Below are 17,114 nucleotides of genomic sequence, written 5' to 3' on the forward strand. Positions count from 1 at the left end.
AAGCCTCCAAAGTAACTCACACTGACTTCTGTATGAGGCAAGTGGCAGGCAGCCCTCAGGGTGGAACCACCCACTTGCACAGAATGGGACTTCTCCTGCTCTTGGCTAACGAGAAAAACCCACGCTACCATGACAGCAAGGAGGCTTGTTTAACATTTATAGGGTGATTTTTCTTAGAAGCGGTTTTGGCGGTTGTTTTTGTTATTACGGTTGTTCCGTATTTTAAGAAAATGGCTTTTTAGATTCTCCTCCCAGCTTTGGGGACAAAAGGTGTATCTGTGTCTCAACTTCGCCACGTGCAAAATGGGGACAACAAACTGTGCTTGAGTTTTACGTGATGCCTGCCCAGTAGGTGGAAACTGAGAAACCTAAGGCGTGTAAGGACCCCCCAGAAGACTTACCTTAGAACCATCTCTTCCTGGGGCACCTGGTGGGCCCTACAAGACAAAGGGACCTAGTTTAACAGAAGGAACGCGCCTTCCCCAACTACAGATGGGAGCTCTGATGAAATACTGACCACGGGGCCCCTCCGGCCTTGCTTAATGTGGGACAGATCAGGAGACGGTCCCATGGGTCCCATGGAGCCCCGCGGGCCGGGCTGCCCGGGGGGACCTGGAACACCCGGGAAGCCTGGGCTCCCCTTTGGTCCTGGTGAGCCTGCAATCAAAGAACACCTCATTAGTCCACAGCCCGCGAGAAGGGCAAGGCTGACTGACAAGAGAGTCCAGGAGCCCCATTCAGCCACTTCTCTTCCCTCTCTGACCTTTGCCTTCTGACCTCTCCACTGAGATGTCCCATGGGCAGTCTGAACTTAACACAGCCAGAAATTGACCTCCCTATTCTTTTAAAAAATGTTTATTGAAATACAGTTGGTTTACAATGTTGTGTTAGTTTCAGGCGTACAGCGAAGTGACTCAGACTTCCCCATTCTTTTCACGGACCTCCAGTCCCCCAGCCACTCAAGCCAGAAACCTGAGAGTCTTCCTACAGATTTCCCTGTTTCCACAAGCTCCTTATCCAATCAGTGACCAGTTCCGTGCATTTCACTTCTTTAACGGCTCACAACGATCTGCTCCTCTGCACCCCCCATCACGGCAGGGCGGTGGTTAATGCAGCTGGGGAGTGTGAGCGTCCAGGTTTCAGCAGCAGGGGGACCTGCCTCTAAATCTTGGACAAGCTGCTTGACCTCTTTGAACCTTAGTTCCTCATCTGTAAAGCAGGGCTAATAAAACTCTACCTTACAGAGCAGTTCTGAGCATTAAATGAGACTTTAGATACACGTACACACCACTTGGTGTAGCACCTCACACACTGAGGCACTAAAATAAAAATCTATGCTAGCCCTTCCTTTTTTAAAAAACATTTTCTAGAATCAATGATTTTTTAAAAATAAATTTATTTATTTATTTTTGGCTGTGTTGGGTCTTCGTTTCTGTGCGAGGGCTTTCTCCAGTTGTGGCAAGCGGGGGCCACTCTTCATCGTGGTGCGCGGGCCTCTCACTGTTGTGGCCTCTCCCGTTGCAGAGCACAGGCTCCAGACGCACAGGTTCAGCAGCCATGGCTCACAGGCCCAGCCGCTCTGTGGCATGTGGGATCTTCCCAGACCAGGGCTTGAACCCGTGTCCCCTGCATCGGCAGGCGGACTCTCAACCACTGGGCTTCACTGCGCCACCAGGGAAGCCCTCCTTTTTAAAAAAAAAAAAAAAAAAAATTCTTTATTTTTGGCCGCGTCGGTCTTTGTTGCTGCACGCCAGCTTCCCCGTGTTGCGGTGAGCATGGCCTACTCTTCATTGTAGCCCTTCCTTTCATTTGCTTCAACTCTCGCCTCAGAGCGAGTCCCTCTGTTTCCCATCAGTCTTGTTCACCCCTCACCTGTTCTTCACACCTCTATACGAATATTATTTCTGAGCAAGTCTTACTGTGTAACTTTCCTACTTTCAACCGTTTGGGGCAAAAGTCTCAAGCCACTGACGTGGGGCAGCAAATCTCCTGCAGGACCCAGGGGGATGGCTATTACTATAAGAGGAGGGGCAGCAAACTCTCCGGCTCAAGATCTGCCATGGATACAAGCCAGAGTTGGGCTGCTACAGGTGGGGAGAAGACCTTACCCTAAAGCCTGGATGCCCAGCTCATGCTTAGTGCTGCAGCTGGACCAGAACTGAAAAATCCTTGAGCTCCACAGCCCCACCTCGTGGTAGTAAGTCACAGCAGTCTCCCACTGGAGAACAGCAAGAACGTGGAGAGAGGAGCTCAGAGTGACACAGCTCTGCAGGGGCTGCTGAAAGCTGAGAACCACTGAGAAACACCCACCAGCACCCTAGGCCCCCACTAAACATAGAGTAACAGTATCCTGCCATCGGAGGAATTTGAAAACTTGAAGACTGTGGAACACTAGAGGTAGAGACAGTGAGAACACACCCAAACCTGGCTCAGTTATTCATTAGACTGACCCAATTCTTCTTGCCAGCAGCCTGGATACCCATCTCCAGGAGTAATTACTTTGTCCCCCAGTCTCTACTGGTCCTCTCCGAATGGTATCTGGCATTCAGTCCAAAATTTTGAGGCACATTATAAAAAACCAAAAACCAAACAAAACCCAGCCCCCTCCCCGATTAAACAGCCCCCATTCAAGAGACAGAGCAATCAACAGAATCAGACTTAGAGGCGACCCAGATGTTAAGGTTATCATTCAGGGACTTAAAAATCACAGCGTATGCTAAAGGTGCTAGAGGAATAGACAGCTTGCCTGAACAGATGAGGGAATTTCAGGTCTCTTTTTGCTTTTGTCATCTGTGCTTTTGGCGTCATATCCAAGAAATCACTACCAAATCTAATGTCATGAAAGTTTTTGCCTGTTTTCTCCTAGGAGTTTTACAGTTTCAGGTCTTACATTTAGGTCTTTAATCCATTTTGCATATGGTGTAAAGCAAGAGCCTAACTTCATTCTTTTGCATGGGGAAGGATATTGTGTTTAACCCATTTTAGCCTGTCAACTTTATGAGGGCATGGGTTATATCTTAATCGTCAGCACACGCTCAGAGAGGCCCAGGTACAGAGAAGGCTGCTTAGTAAATGTGTCATGTCAAACGACTGCAATGAAGAGGCTGGGCTGATTGCTGTGCTATAATTATTCCTCAGCGATGCATTCCTTAGTGCTATAATGATTCCTCTCTTTCAAACGCACACAGTAATGACTTCTTGATCGTACGCGGCTCCTACAATCGGCAGAGCACAGTGATAGGATGGAATGGCTTTCAGGCACCAGAAAACAAAACAAAACAAAGACTTCAAACTTATCGTGTTTGGGGACGTCTTTTCTAGCTCACAAAATAATTGAGCCAACATAAAACGCAGTCAATGTTCGATCCAAGTATGTCTCTCACCCCCTATTCTCAATGCTGGTTCCAGGTACATCCTGAAAGAGTTCATCTGGGAAGGGAACCAGATCCCTCTTATAACTCTGAATATAAATATAATATTTTATTATATATTATATTATAATATTAATAAATAATTAATATTAATTAATTAATATTATAATATAACATTATAATATTTTATATAATATAATAAATACATTATATTATATTTATATATTATATATAAAATATAATTTATAATAATATATATAAAATATAATATATATTATATATAATACAATATATTATATTATATAAAATATAAATATTTTACCTCTGATAGCACAAGGACAGGCCAGAGGTAATATCTCACCTTCATTTACACAGTCAATGAACTTCAGAGACCGCTATGTCAAGTGCCTTTAAAGTGTGGGGCTTTGATGTACAAACGTCAGCACCTTATAAAGGAAGAGCGGGAAGCACAGAACAGCAGCCGCTCCCTCAACACCAAAGCCAAAGGGTTCCAGCCTAGTAGAGCTTCCTGTATTGGGGGCCCAGGCTGTGATTTATCACAGACTCCAGGACTGGAATTTTAGTTAAGGGTAAGAGAAATCTTATTATCTCTCTAGTTGCCCTAACACATCTCAACTGAGGGCATCACAAACTATGAGGCTAGAAGTAAGGAGAGAGAAGGAATAAGGATTGGAGGAGAAAGCAAGGGCATAGCCCGTTGCCAAAGCCAGTCCTCAATCACTCCCTGCTCCAGCAAGGACCCTGGACAGCTCAAACCATGCTAGAAACCAGACAGCAGCACTGGAAAGGAAAGCTAGCAAGTCATTCGTTAAGTGAGAGAGGGGCAGGGACTTATATACACTACCAAATGTAAAATAGATCGCTAGTGGGAAGCAGCCGCATAGCACAGGGAGATCAGCTGGGTGCTTCGTGACCACCTAGAAGGGTGGGATAGGGAGGGTGGGAGGGAGACGCAAGAGAGAGTAGATATGGGGATGTATGTATATGTATAGCTGATGCACTTTGTTATAAAGCAGAAACTAACACACCATTGTAAAGCAATTATACGCCAATAAAGATGTTAAAAAAAAAAGAAGAAGAAGAAAGAAGCCAATGGCTCCCCTGTTCCTACTTTGTCCTTGTTGAAGTGACAGGTTGGCTGGCCTGGGGGCATGAACTTCCTCCAGGGAAGCAGAGCGAGAACATTCTCTTAGAGAAGGATGGAGAACACTGCAAACAATCAGTTTGTAAGGAGAGACCTAAGTCTACTTAGAAGCAGCAAGAGGCTGCCTATGTGTGGCATCTGCTGGAGAAAACTCAACCATGACCCAGAGGCCAAAAGAGTGAACGAGAGGAGAAACCAAAGTCCTGGACCAGTCCTTGGTCTCTGTACAGACTGAGACCCAGGCCACCTGGGTTTTGATGGAAACCAGGAGATGAAGATATAAGTGGAGAAGAAAACATATAGTTTGGGAAGCATTCTGAGCCTTTGTTTTTGCTGACCTTCCAGCCTAAAATCTGCCCGTGTCCTCTGTGCTTGGACCAATCCTACCTCTCGTGTTCTTCCAGGTCCAACTCAAACCCCAAGTCCCCTGACCACTGCAGGCTACAGTGATCTCTCTCTTCCTTAAGCTTCCACAGCAGGAAGTACCTGCATACTTTACTTGGGGGCAGGCAGGTACTGTTTTATTCTATTTGCTTTCACTTTATGTGTCTTGTCATCCTCGTTAGAATGTCAGGAGGTCATTCACAACACCTAGCACACTGCTAGGCGATGAACATGAGGGATAAGACATCCATGTCTTAGAGTCATTTGTTAACACTAATATAAAAAGTATTGATGTATCTATGGAGGGACTCCTAATAAAACAGAAAACACCCTGTTGTTATTTTTTAAAGTTCTCATTGCGTATTGCCTGACGGAATGATAGGAAATTTGGGATTTTCTTCAGAGTAACAAGGGTGAATCTCCAAAACAGTACGCGGAGGAAGCCAGACAGAAGGAATAGATTCCTTTCTATGAAGTTGTAGAACGGACAGAACTGCAGCAATACAAAGCAGGTCAGTGACTGCCTAGAGCTGAGGATGTAGATTGCCAAGGGCACAAGGGACCTTTCTGGGATGATGGAAATGTTCTACACCTTGACGTAGACCAGATATAGGGTGGTGGTTAGGAAGTGCTTGATATAGGGTGTATGCATCTGTCAAAACTCGTCCAACTGTATCTTAAGTGTGTACAGTTTATTGTATAGAATTGTATCTCAGTGAGATTGACTTTTAAAGGAAAACAGAGAGATAAATATCAAAATAAATATCAATGTAAGTGTGTTCACAAATAACAGGGGAAGGAGGAGACAGGATTGGGGAAGAGTGGCAGTGAGGCTGGCCATAAGATGTTAGCACCGGGCGATGAGCCCACAGGAGTTCATTACGCCATCCTACGTTCATATATGTTAGTGTTAAAAATAGTTTTCATTTTGTTTCTCTGTAACTTAAGATGATCTTTATGAATCTTGTCCAAACCCAGGACAATGACTTTTTTCTCCCTGATTACTATTGGTTAGAAGGGTTTCTCAGGCTTGACCCAATTCCCCGAGGCCCTCTTGCCACAGGGGCATGGAACTCCCTGGACCCCGGCTTCTGTTCCCATCCATGGGAGCTAAAAAACTCTGTCGCACCCCCCCCCCCCCAACTAAACGTGAGCTCTCGGCAGGCCCTGGCTGGTGAGCCTATCGTCCTTTTATGCTATTTGCTTTCACTCTATGCTTTTATGCCCTTCTTTATACTCACCGGGGGGACCCTGGCCCCCAGGCAGGCCAGGTGGTCCTGGAATGTAGGCATTTGAGGCCAGCACCTTGTCGCCAGTGATGTACTTGCCCAGGTCCGCAGCGCTGTTGGGTAGCAGGGCAATCTGCAAAGAGAAGAGGAACCTGGGTCAGGAAGCACCGACGGCCCCACCGCTGCCAGGGAATGCCCTGCGCGTGTGTGGTCTGCAGAGGGCACAGAGCCTTTTCTTGTGCATACGCCCTTATCCGAGCCAGTCAGAGTGCAGACGGACGGTAGAGATCCTTCTTATAAACCCAGAGGCCTTCTAGTCAAAACAACTTGTACAAGAGCACTCCCCTGGCTGCTTAGTGGGTGAACCCGGATCAGTTCCAGCCTGCCGAGATATCATTAGACTCATCATCTTCATAATTAATACAATCCACCTGTTCCAGACTTTTATTAAGAACTCATGTCTCAAACATTTGAGAAACTACTACGTGCCAGGCCCTGTGCTTCGTTCTAAGGCGACAACAGTGAACAAGACATGGTCCCGGCTCTAACAGATCTCCGCCTTGAGAGCCAGGATGGAAGATATGACTTACAGGTCACGTGTACGCTCAGGTGTTTGGGAAACAGTGGCTGTGATGGTTTTAAAATATGTCCACAGATTTTTGGACACTCCTCCCTTTAAAAGGTGGAGGCTAATTTTCTGCCCTCTGAGTGTGGGTTGTGCTTGGGGACTTGCTTCTAATGAATAGAAAATGACGAAAGTGACGGTGTGTAATTTCTGAGATAAAGTCATAAAAGGCACCGTGGCTCCCTGCCTCTCTCTCTCTCTCTCTCTGATTTCAGGAGCTCATTCTAGGGGAAGCCAGAGGGACCACACACGTGAATGACCTTTGCATTCCTTGAGGTCAGGAATCAGTGAGACCCTTGGTAAGAACTGCATGCTCTTAATGTCCATTTCCTCACTGATAACGCCCACCGTTAAGACGTGAGGATTACACAGGTAGTGTGTATCAGGTGCCCGGCACAGGACCTGAAATGTACTAAGTGCTTGATAAATGGTAGTTCTAGTCTCTTCCTTCCAGGAAGCTGATTCAGGGGTGTAAAATCCAGTGGAGACTGCGTTTTTGAGGCTCAGAGCTACCCCCAGAGGTTTCACTCGGGATCCTGGAGTCCCACAGAAACCAAGTATCACTGCGATTTTCTGAAGCAAGTTGCATTTGTCACCCACGTCCTCCTGGACGAGGCCCTGCTTGGGAACCCTCTGGCCAGAGGGCAATGCAAGTTACGAGAAGGTCCGTGGATATCTCATCCTTGCCCATGGAGCGCTCCGAGGCTCTACACCCATCTTCGGATCTGAGCTGCGGACAGAGTTTCCTACCACCTGTTAGTGATCAGAGGTGGCCAACTGCCACTGTGACAGAGTTGTGCTCTGTGGGTTCAGCATCAGCACAGAGTGCTAAATTAGAAATTGTGCAAGTTCTCCCTCTGAGGCTTATGTCAACTCCAAATTACTACAGCTTTTGGTGATAAGAAGTATAGAATTGAATGTTGATTTGAAAAACCGTGGAGTTGGGGACTTCCCTGGTGGTGCAGTGTTTAAGAATCCGCCTGCCAATCAATGCAGGGGACACGGGTTTGATCCCTGGTCCGGGAAGATCCCACATGCTGCAGAGTAACTAAGCCTGTGTGCCACAACTACTGAGCCCACGCGCCACAACTACTGAGCCCGCATGCTGCAACTGCTGAAGCCCATGCGCCTAGAGCCTGTGCTCTGCAACAAGAGAAGCCACCGCAATGAGAAGCCTGTGCGCCGCAACGAAGAGTAGAACCCCGCTCGCTGCAACTAGAGAACGTCAACGCAGCAGCAACGAAGACCCAATGCAGCCAAAAATAAATAAATAAATAAAAATGAAGTGAAAAATTAAAAAAGAAAGAAAAACCCTAGAGTTTACTTTCCTACTTCACGGGCAAGTCACCTTCTCACCTCTCCTTTTCTTCCCCACGGATTTCCTCCTGCCCCAGGGAGACTAGACAGTCCCAGTTGAGTTCAACCACGCCACAAGAATAACCCCTGGGGTCTCAGGTCACCTGGGTTGATAGTAACAGAGCAGGGAGGTGGAGTAAAAGATGATCGTGAGATCTTGAACCCCCCAAGCCTAGGCCCGAGGAATTTATGGGGAAACTACAAAATCTACCTACTGAACTGCAGCTAAGAGACCAGTGTGTGAATGGCACTGGGAGGCTTGGGAAAGTTCTGCTGTCCAGATGAACTTCTCTGGCTTCATAAAGTCCTTGGTCTCCTGCACTGGTGTCTGTTTCTGAGCATGGAGGTTTGGGAATGATTAGCATGACTATTTCCAAACATGACTCTGGAGGACACCCCTGCCCCAAGATCCCCTTCTCCTGTGGGGTGGTTGCTGGGTTTGGGGCCATCTTGAGCCAGATGTAGAAGCGATGATTTTTCTTAGTTACAGAGACAGATGTTCTTGCTAACAGAAGAAATCCATTATGAACGAAAAGCGAACATCACAATAATACGTGGTCTGTATGTTGGCAAACGACTTGTACCTGCTACATCTGACGGAGAACAAATTCTTCCAGCTCTCTGCAAGGTGACTGTCCAAGTCCTGTAGCCCATTAGCCCCTTAATGAAGTGCTTGCAATGTCTCTAAAAGGTGAAAGCGTGGGAAACCACGAGAGGGTTCTGGCGGTATCCCTGCAGCCTGGCATACAGAAGGGGCGGGGCCACGAGGCCTGAGGTGTTGCCCTGCTCCTCCTGTCCACCCCCCTAGCTCGCCTGCAGAGCACACGTCAGGCTCTCCTGGGTCAAGGCCTTTTCCCTGCTTCAGCTGCCCTAGGTGGCCTATTTGAGCCTAGGATGCTCCTCTGCCTGGAAATTCCTCCAGTTTTTTTTTTTTCCTTTTCTCGGAGTTCTTACTGAAATCCATTCAGTTCACGGTGCAAGGATGCTCAGAGGGCAGGAAGCTCCAAGAAGCACCGACGCCCTCTTCCGAAGGGTCCCTCAGTGCTTTCGGAGCCCCTTAGCTAGTATGAAAATCCTCGGGTAAGGACAGCCTTGCAGGTCCATGAGCTAGAAGATTCCTGACCATCCAGTGTGTTCCAGATAAACAGTCTTCTTCCGCGCTTTGAGAAGACCCAGTGTTCCCCGAAAGATGCAAGGAAACACACTCAATTCCCCTATGATCATCGTTTAGAATTCAGTAGGGAAAACGATAAGAATTACAACCTTGTGCAATCTGAAAGCCAGCTTTGCACAATTTCAGGTCAGGGTTCATGGTTCAATGTCACTGCCAGGACCCAGCTACGTCCCAGGGGCTTATTTACAATGGTGCTGGTGTCACTGTGTCACAGCGAGAGGCCACTCCAATCTGTGACTGCATGCCTGGGTCCTGGGGTGGAACGGGGGTGAACCCCTGAGTGAGGAGGATTTAGAAGCGAAACTACTCTAACTAGAGGACAGAGGGTCAACACTGGCCCTTGAAGCCTGGTTCAATTTTATTATCTGCTTCCAAGAGAAAAACTAAACTGTGAATTTTATCTGTTGGTTTTGGCATTAGGCAGATCTATGTTTAAATCTCAGCCCTGCCATGTTCTACCTGTGGGATCTATAGAACTGATCATCTCAACCATATAATGAGGATCGTAATATCCACCTAAGAAGGGCTGCTGGGAGGATGAAAGTGACGATGTCCTGAACGTGCCTGGCCCAGCGCCCAGACTAGTAACCGCCAGCAGCCAGGACCGCGGACACAGTGCAAATGCTCTTCGGGGTGGGACGGGGTCAGGGGTTGAGGGGATGCTCCTGGCTCTGTTTCTAAATAGCGGGATGACTTTGGGTAAGTCCCTTCACCCTTCCAGGTTCTCACCTTCATGCTTATAAAACGAGAGGTTTGGGCCAGACGAACAAGTCTTTGGATGTAAAATTCCGTAAGCAAGCTGGGAGGATGAGACCGGCACGTGGAGGGACTTCAGAGATTAGTCCCCACCCACCCTGGGCCCTCTCCAGCTCTCTTCGCTCCCTTGTAAAAGTCAGGAGGTGACCCAGTAAACACTGACCTCAGCTTCCTGGCTGACTTCCTGCTGGGTGATTACATCCCGCTTCCCGCCAGTTCCTCTGTGTGTCAGCAGGATGAGAGGAATGTAAAGGCACTGGCGTTTTAGAGGCGGCCCTCCAGAAATCCTGGCTTGACCGTCTACCCAAACACAGCAGATGACAGGCTTGAGGGGTGCAGGTGTTTGGGAAGAAGTCTGCATTTCTCCTCGATTCCAGTCAATGGAATTATGAATATCATTATCTCGTATTAGCCTTCGTAATAAAAATACCTACCTCACGGGGCTGTTGGGACGAATCAGATGCTGCCTGTAAAGCACTTTATTAGGACATATAATTCATGTTTATTATTTATTCGGTACACATTTACAGAGCTCTTTCTAGGTGGCAGGGACTGTTCTAAGTCCTTTACAAATATTAACTCACTTGATCATCATGAAAACCCTACGTAGTATGTATCACTGTTATCCACTTTCTCTAGAACTGAGGCACAGTGAGGTTAAGTAACTTACCCAGGGTCACACAGCCAGGAAGTAATGAGGCTAGGACTTAAACTTAGCCAGTCTGGTTCTGGAATCTGTGGTCCTCACCACAACACCCAGCTGCCTCTCTTAATATTACTCATGATACTTGGCAAAGCAATCTACAGTTACTTTCATATAGAATAGTCTTCCCAGCCATCCTGAGAAGACCCATTTTACAGAGCAACTAGATCAAGGTAGCAGAGGAAACCATGAACCATTGAGAAGCCATCTATTTGCCCAGCACTAAAGGCAGCACTGAAGCGAACAAACGCAGCCGTCAGGTTGCACATCTGCTCACACTTCTGAAATCGCATTGACCTCTAACTTCTGAAGCCTCCGCTGCCTGCCCCACTCCACTCGGCCATGGTGTTAACTCCACTGTGGGCTTGGTTTCCCAGCTAAGACAGGAAGCTTATTTAAGGCAGGCCTTTATTCTGTCCGTTCTCGTCATTCGTCATCTCCCAGCCCATCACAGGCCAGAGCGGGTGCTCAACAAACACTCTCACTTCCTCAACTGCTCCGCAGCAGCGCTGCTCTCAACTAAGATCACCCCTGCTGCAGGAACACAGGGACCTGTTAAAAACTTGCTCCTTCCATTGTGTATATATACACCACATCTTCCTTACACATTCGTCTGTTGATGGACACTTAGGTTGCTTCCACTGGCTATTGTAAATAATGCTGCTATGAACACTGGGGTGCATGCATCTTTTTGAATTAGCATTTTTGTTTTCTTTGGATATATAAAAAAGAATGAAATTTTGCCATTTGCAACAACATGGATGGACTTGGAAGGCATTATGCTAAGTAAAGTAAGTCAGAGAAGGACAAATGTGTTATCATTTGTATGTGCAATCTAAAATGTAAAACAAATGAATGAATATAATAAAATGGAGACAAACTCCCAGATATGGAGAACAAACTAGCGGTTAACACTGGGGAAAGGGAAGGGGGGAGGGACAGAATCCGGGTAGGGGATTAAGACGTACAAACTACTATGTATAAAATAAGTAAGCTGCAAGGAAATATTGCACAGCACAGGGAATACAGCCAATATTTCATAATAATTTAAAATGCAGTATAAACTATAAAAATATTGAATCACTAGGTTGAACACCTGAAACCAATATAACACTGTAAATCAACTATATTTCAATAAAAAAGTCATACCTGAAAAAAAAATTTCTTCATACCAGTAAAAAATAAAAAAATATATAAATTAATTAAAAACTGGCTCCTTGGGACTTCTCTGGTGGCGCAGTGGTTAAGAATCCGCCTGCCAATTCAGGGGGACGTGGGTTCGATCCCTGGTCCTGGAAGATCCCAAATGCTGTGGAGCAACTAAGCCCGTGCGCCATAACTACAGAGCCTGTACTCTAGAGCTCGCGAGCCACAACTACGGGAGCCCGTGTGCCACAACTACTGAAGCCCGTGTGCCTATAGCCCGTGCTCTGCACCAAGAGAAGCCACTGCAATGAGAAGCCCGCGCACGACAACGAAGAGTAGCCCCCGCTCGCCGCAACTAGAGAAAGCCCGCGCACAGCAACGAAGACCCAATGCAACGGAAAATAAATTTTAAAAATAAATAAATAAATTCATTTAAAAAAAAAAAACCTGGCTCTTTAGCTCAGATTTTTCTTCAGTGTTCTGATGGGACAGAGACCCCTCTCTGCAAGTCAAATGACGGGTATTTTATCTATACCTCAAACTCTCTTTTTAGCCAAATCACCTGTTTGTTTTTTTCCTTCCCAAAACACAGAAGAAATTGTAGAGGTGAAGGCACTGGGATCTGCACATCATTTCAAAAAAACTTTTTCACTGGAAAATAAAGGCACAGAATCTGGAAACCCCACAAAACAAATCTATATCTTAGCAAATTATTATAAGGCAAACACCCTTTTATTGAACACCTAAGTCAAAAATCAGAAATTTGTCAGGGACTTCCCTGGTGGTCCAGTGGTTAAGACTCTGCGCTTCCACTGCAGGGGGCGTAGGTTCGATCCCTGGTGGGGGAACTAAGATCCCACATGCAGTGCGGCCAAAAAAGAAAATCAGAACTTTGCCTACATGCTTTGACCCAATCACAGCCTTCTCCCTCCCTCCCCGCAAAGTAACTACTATTCTGACTTTAATCACTTCCTGTGTTTTAAAAAAATAATTTATCAAACCCAACTGTGCAGGCCCAGACACTACGGTCTAGTCTTGCCCACTTGAAAAAACAATACGTCTTTTAAGCTGCTTTTAACCTGCAGGTCGCTGCTCCACTTTTCTTAGAATCTATCCACTGAAGAACACAGGGCATTGGCCCTGTAGAGTTTCACACGGTTGGGATTTTGCTGACTGTACACTCATGGTGTTGTTCAACACGTCTGCATACCGTTTTATACTATGGGGCTGGCCACGGTCCAGGACACCCGGTAACCTACTTCTGAGCCAATGTTTATTTGGGCAGCTGTCCCATGTTCTTTTTTGAACAGAACAGATGGCATCAGCAGTAGTGAGAGGAAGTTAAAAATCAACGGACAAGCCCCACACCAGCACAGGAGCAGCAGTGAGACCTGGGGTTTAAGGTCTGGCCTGCGTCTTGGGCTGACACCGCTCCTCTCTGCCAATATCGGCATCACGGTGAGAATTAAATGGGGTCCTGGATATAAAACGGCTTTATCAACTGCAGAATGTGACATGTTCTACTAGGCGCCTTTAAAAATGCGTTGTTTCTTGTGACGTTCCTTCAATGCCAGCTTTAGCTCAGACTTGACACAACGCACTTGTAGGAGAAATCGGTCTAAGGTGGATCCATTCCAGGCCAACCCCAGTGCAGGACAGTTACTGGAGTACTAACAAGTATTATTGGATCTGTGTGTAGCTCTGCCGCAAGGGCTTTAAGGGTAACATAAAATTTTCAACTTCTTCGTAACATTTCTTCTTTCATGGATTGTAAAACACTGCGGGGAGGTTACGGGAAAGCCAGATGTTGAATTAGCAGCTGAATTTCTCAACTAGTGAGACTTAGCGTCACTGACCCTAAAGAACATTCAGGCTGGAAGGAGCTTCCCCATAGCTCTTGGATTACTGACTCTCAGAGAAGAAAACGGAGGGTAGCCTTAGGCTTTGAGACTTCATCAGCTGCCTCGCCCAGGCCCGAATCCTCTGGCCCATGAAATGCAAACTTCTTCCACGAACGCTTTTTCAGACTCGCTCAGTAAATACTAATATCAATCCAAGTCCAACGTGAGGATATCTGTGTGGGATGTATTACTGATAACTCTGAATTTATATTGATATACGTGCAAGGTTTTCTGCCTGGTCTCTCTATTGGATCACAAGCTATTTGGAATCTGTACATCATACACATATATGCCTCTGCTAAAGTTGCTAGATCTTCACCACCAACGTACCAAAGGCCCGCAGAGCCATTTATCTTCTCAGCCTACTGACCTGCCTGTTCCACTGGAAGCTGTGGATCTCATTAGGGGCTGCCTGCATGTTTGCTGAACACGTGAAAAGCAATACTGTCTAATCTTACCCTGCTGCCCTTTACAATAACTAGATGTCAAAGTTAAACAGATTAGATACACCTCTTTGATGTACTAAGAGCCTTGAGGGGAAGCAATTAAACAAACAAACCAGCAAGTTTACGTTTTACAAGCGTAAGAGCAGTTTCTGAGTTGCCGACAGACTGGTGAATTCACTGACCTCAGGTATGATAAACACCATTGACCCGGGCACCGGACAGTTGCTTAAGCTTTCAGGGCACTAAGCACATCCCAGGGGCATTACTCACGGCACAGCAATGTTACCAGAAATATGATGCTGTCAGGCATGCGTGGGAGCCTGACAAAGAGAGTCAGTCCTCACCCTTGGTGACACCGGGTATCTGAGCAGCTGCTTTCTGAGGTGTGTGGAGCCCAGAAAGCACAGGTCGTAACTTTTAAATGTGAAAAATAAAGCTGCTACAGAAATGCATCACCAGTGATGAACGTTTATAGAGAAGATGTTCTCTGTTGATAAAACGTCGGTAAATGATTCTACCGTATTCTATTTAGAACTGTGTAAGGGCCACGTGTCTGGATGTTCATGTCCCAAAAAGTCACACTAGTCGTTCCTCACCCTCTGCTTCACCACGTGCCCCTTACCTAGGGGTCTATTTTACTAGTCACCTGGTCAATCCCCTGCCTTCATCGTTCTGTTGAGCTATAGATAATGAGCTCCAAAGGTGGGTGGGCGAAGCGTCCCAGGCCAAACCTAGTTGGCAGCAAGCTCAGAGAATACCCAGTGAGGCTGTGGATGGCATCTTCTTATTGTTTTCAGATGTTCCTCCACTTTGCCTCCACCAGGCCTTCGTTTCATCTTACGCGACCGTTTCTAACACGCCCGGCACGTACCTTCTGCTTCAGCTGCAGCACCGTCTGCTTCATCTGGTGAAACTCCTTGCACGTGGCACAGCAGGTGCCGGCTCTCACCGCGTTCTCCACCTTCTCATCGTGCCCTGAGAGAGAAGATGGGCTGGGGTCTGCCTGGGAGGCTGGGGGACATCCAGACCCAGGGAGACCATGTCAAGAAGGGCAGTTCCAGGCGGACTGGTTGATGCTGAAACGTGCGAGGGATGTGGGCTGGCGATTTTACAGTTCTTGGGTCGCTGACAGCATGCCCAGGGCAGCGGGGACACGGGGAGGGGCTCCCCCGCTACACTCTGGGCTCAGCTGTTTCCACTTAGGCATCCTAGCACCTTCCTCTTTCATTGTGAAAAAGTCAACAGTGGCCCTTTTACCATGAGGCAGGCTCTATCAACCTGACATGACTTACACTCCCCTCCAAGGGCCAACGTTCACACGCCGTAAATTATCCCCCAAGCCCAGGCAATGGGACTCGGGTGCAGGGCTCACGAAGCTGGTTTTTATCACCTCTGATAATCCAGCTGTTCAAAGGGAGCACGGCCAGGCCAGGCAGGGTCACAGACCGGGGCTGGGCACTGACCTCCGAGGAGGTGTAAAGCCAGATGGAAGATGCTCCAGGCACCTTGGACATGCCCATCCAGGGTCATAATGGGACAGGCACAGGGCAGGGTCCCAGTGCAACCTTGTGGCGCATCAGGAGCTCCGTGGGCTTTGTGTAAAATCATATTTCTCTAAGGAATAGGTGAGTTAAATGGTGACACGACCCAGTATCCACATAGCCCTCATCCTACTGGCACCTGAACAGACCACACAAGCCTGTGCTGGGGACACTAGACACCTGAGGTCATTTGCTACAGAAGGGCAGGTGCAGACTCCCATAGGCCTTTGTAAAAGATGGTAGCTGTGCGATATGGGCCCAGAGGAAGTGACACGGGGAAGGTGACAGTTTTGGTCAGGGTGGCGGCAGGACAGTCTGACACCCAGGCAAGTGTCAACTCTCCTACCTTTGAAGCCCTTTGGTGTTGGGCCAGGTGTCCTGTTGGCGTGACACGTATAACACTAGGATCTGGAAAGTAGCTAGGGACAGTCAAGTGACATGTCTCTCCAGGTCATTTCTTCTGCTTCTGGGCCCACGTGCTTTTTTTTTTTTTTTGGACCGTGTTGCACGGCATGGGGGACTTTAGCTTGCCGACCAGGGGTCGAACCCACTGGACCGCCAGGTAAGTTCCAGGGCCCACGTGCTTTTCTTCTTCCCGTCCTCTCTTCTGGGAAGCCTTCTCTCCGTCTCCACTTGTGGATTCCTATGAGCTACCAAGACCCAATTCACGGGTTGCCTGAGACCCCCCTCCCCATACACAGAGACAGCTCTGTCCTCTGCAGTCAGGCAGCCTTTACCACGCAGCCTACTCAGATGGTGGGGATCCCGGGCTTCCCTAGAGAGGAGCTTCTCGTGCATGTGCCACAGGGGGCGCTGCCCAGGAACTGGAGCTGCTTCTTGGTACCTCACACAGGGGATGCTCAGTTAGCGAAATGGAACATTACAGGGTGACCTGTGTCCCCCGCCGCTCCCCAACCAAGTGCACGTGATGAAGTCCTAACCCTTCAGTGCCTCAGAATGTGGCCTCATTCGGAAACAGGGGTCCTGCAGATGTAATTAGTTAGGTTGAAGTCATACTGCTGTAGGGTGGGCCCGTAATCCAATATGACTGATGTTCTCATAAAAAAGAGAAATCTGGACACAGCAGGGAGAAACCACGTGAAGATGCGGGTAGAGGTCAGGGTGAGGCAGCAGGAGCAAAGGAATGACAAAGAATTGTTGGCGAAACAGCAGGCGCTGGAGGAGAGGCCTGGAACGTTCTCCTTCACAGTCCTCGGAAGGCGGCAACCCCGCTGACACCTTGATCTCAGACATATAGCCTCACATCTCTGTCCTTTAAGCCACCCAGATGGTGGCACAGTGGTTATGGCAGGCCTA

General features: G+C 47.6%; 1 protein-coding gene across 3 annotated transcripts in view; it reads right to left on the reverse strand.

Annotated features, from left to right (window-relative positions):
- Positions 1–17,114, reverse strand: part of CCBE1 (collagen and calcium binding EGF domains 1) — a 234,985-nt gene that overhangs the window by 5,459 nt on the left and 212,412 nt on the right. For all 3 annotated transcript variants that reach the window (XM_027118665.1, XM_027118666.1, XM_027118667.1), the window contains 4 exons: positions 15,128–15,231; positions 6,162–6,282; positions 518–657; positions 402–437 (listed from right to left, as the gene is read on the reverse strand). In XM_027118665.1, the coding sequence (XP_026974466.1) occupies positions 402–437; positions 518–657; positions 6,162–6,282; positions 15,128–15,231 (401 nt within the window). The remainder of the gene's footprint in view (positions 1–401; positions 438–517; positions 658–6,161; positions 6,283–15,127; positions 15,232–17,114) is intronic.

The sequence above is a fragment of the Aethalodelphis obliquidens genome, unplaced genomic scaffold (assembly GCF_003676395.1).
Source record: "Aethalodelphis obliquidens isolate GAN/ISIS:26980383/991018 unplaced genomic scaffold, ASM367639v1 scaffold19, whole genome shotgun sequence".
Lineage (NCBI taxonomy): Eukaryota > Metazoa > Chordata > Mammalia > Artiodactyla > Delphinidae > Aethalodelphis > Aethalodelphis obliquidens.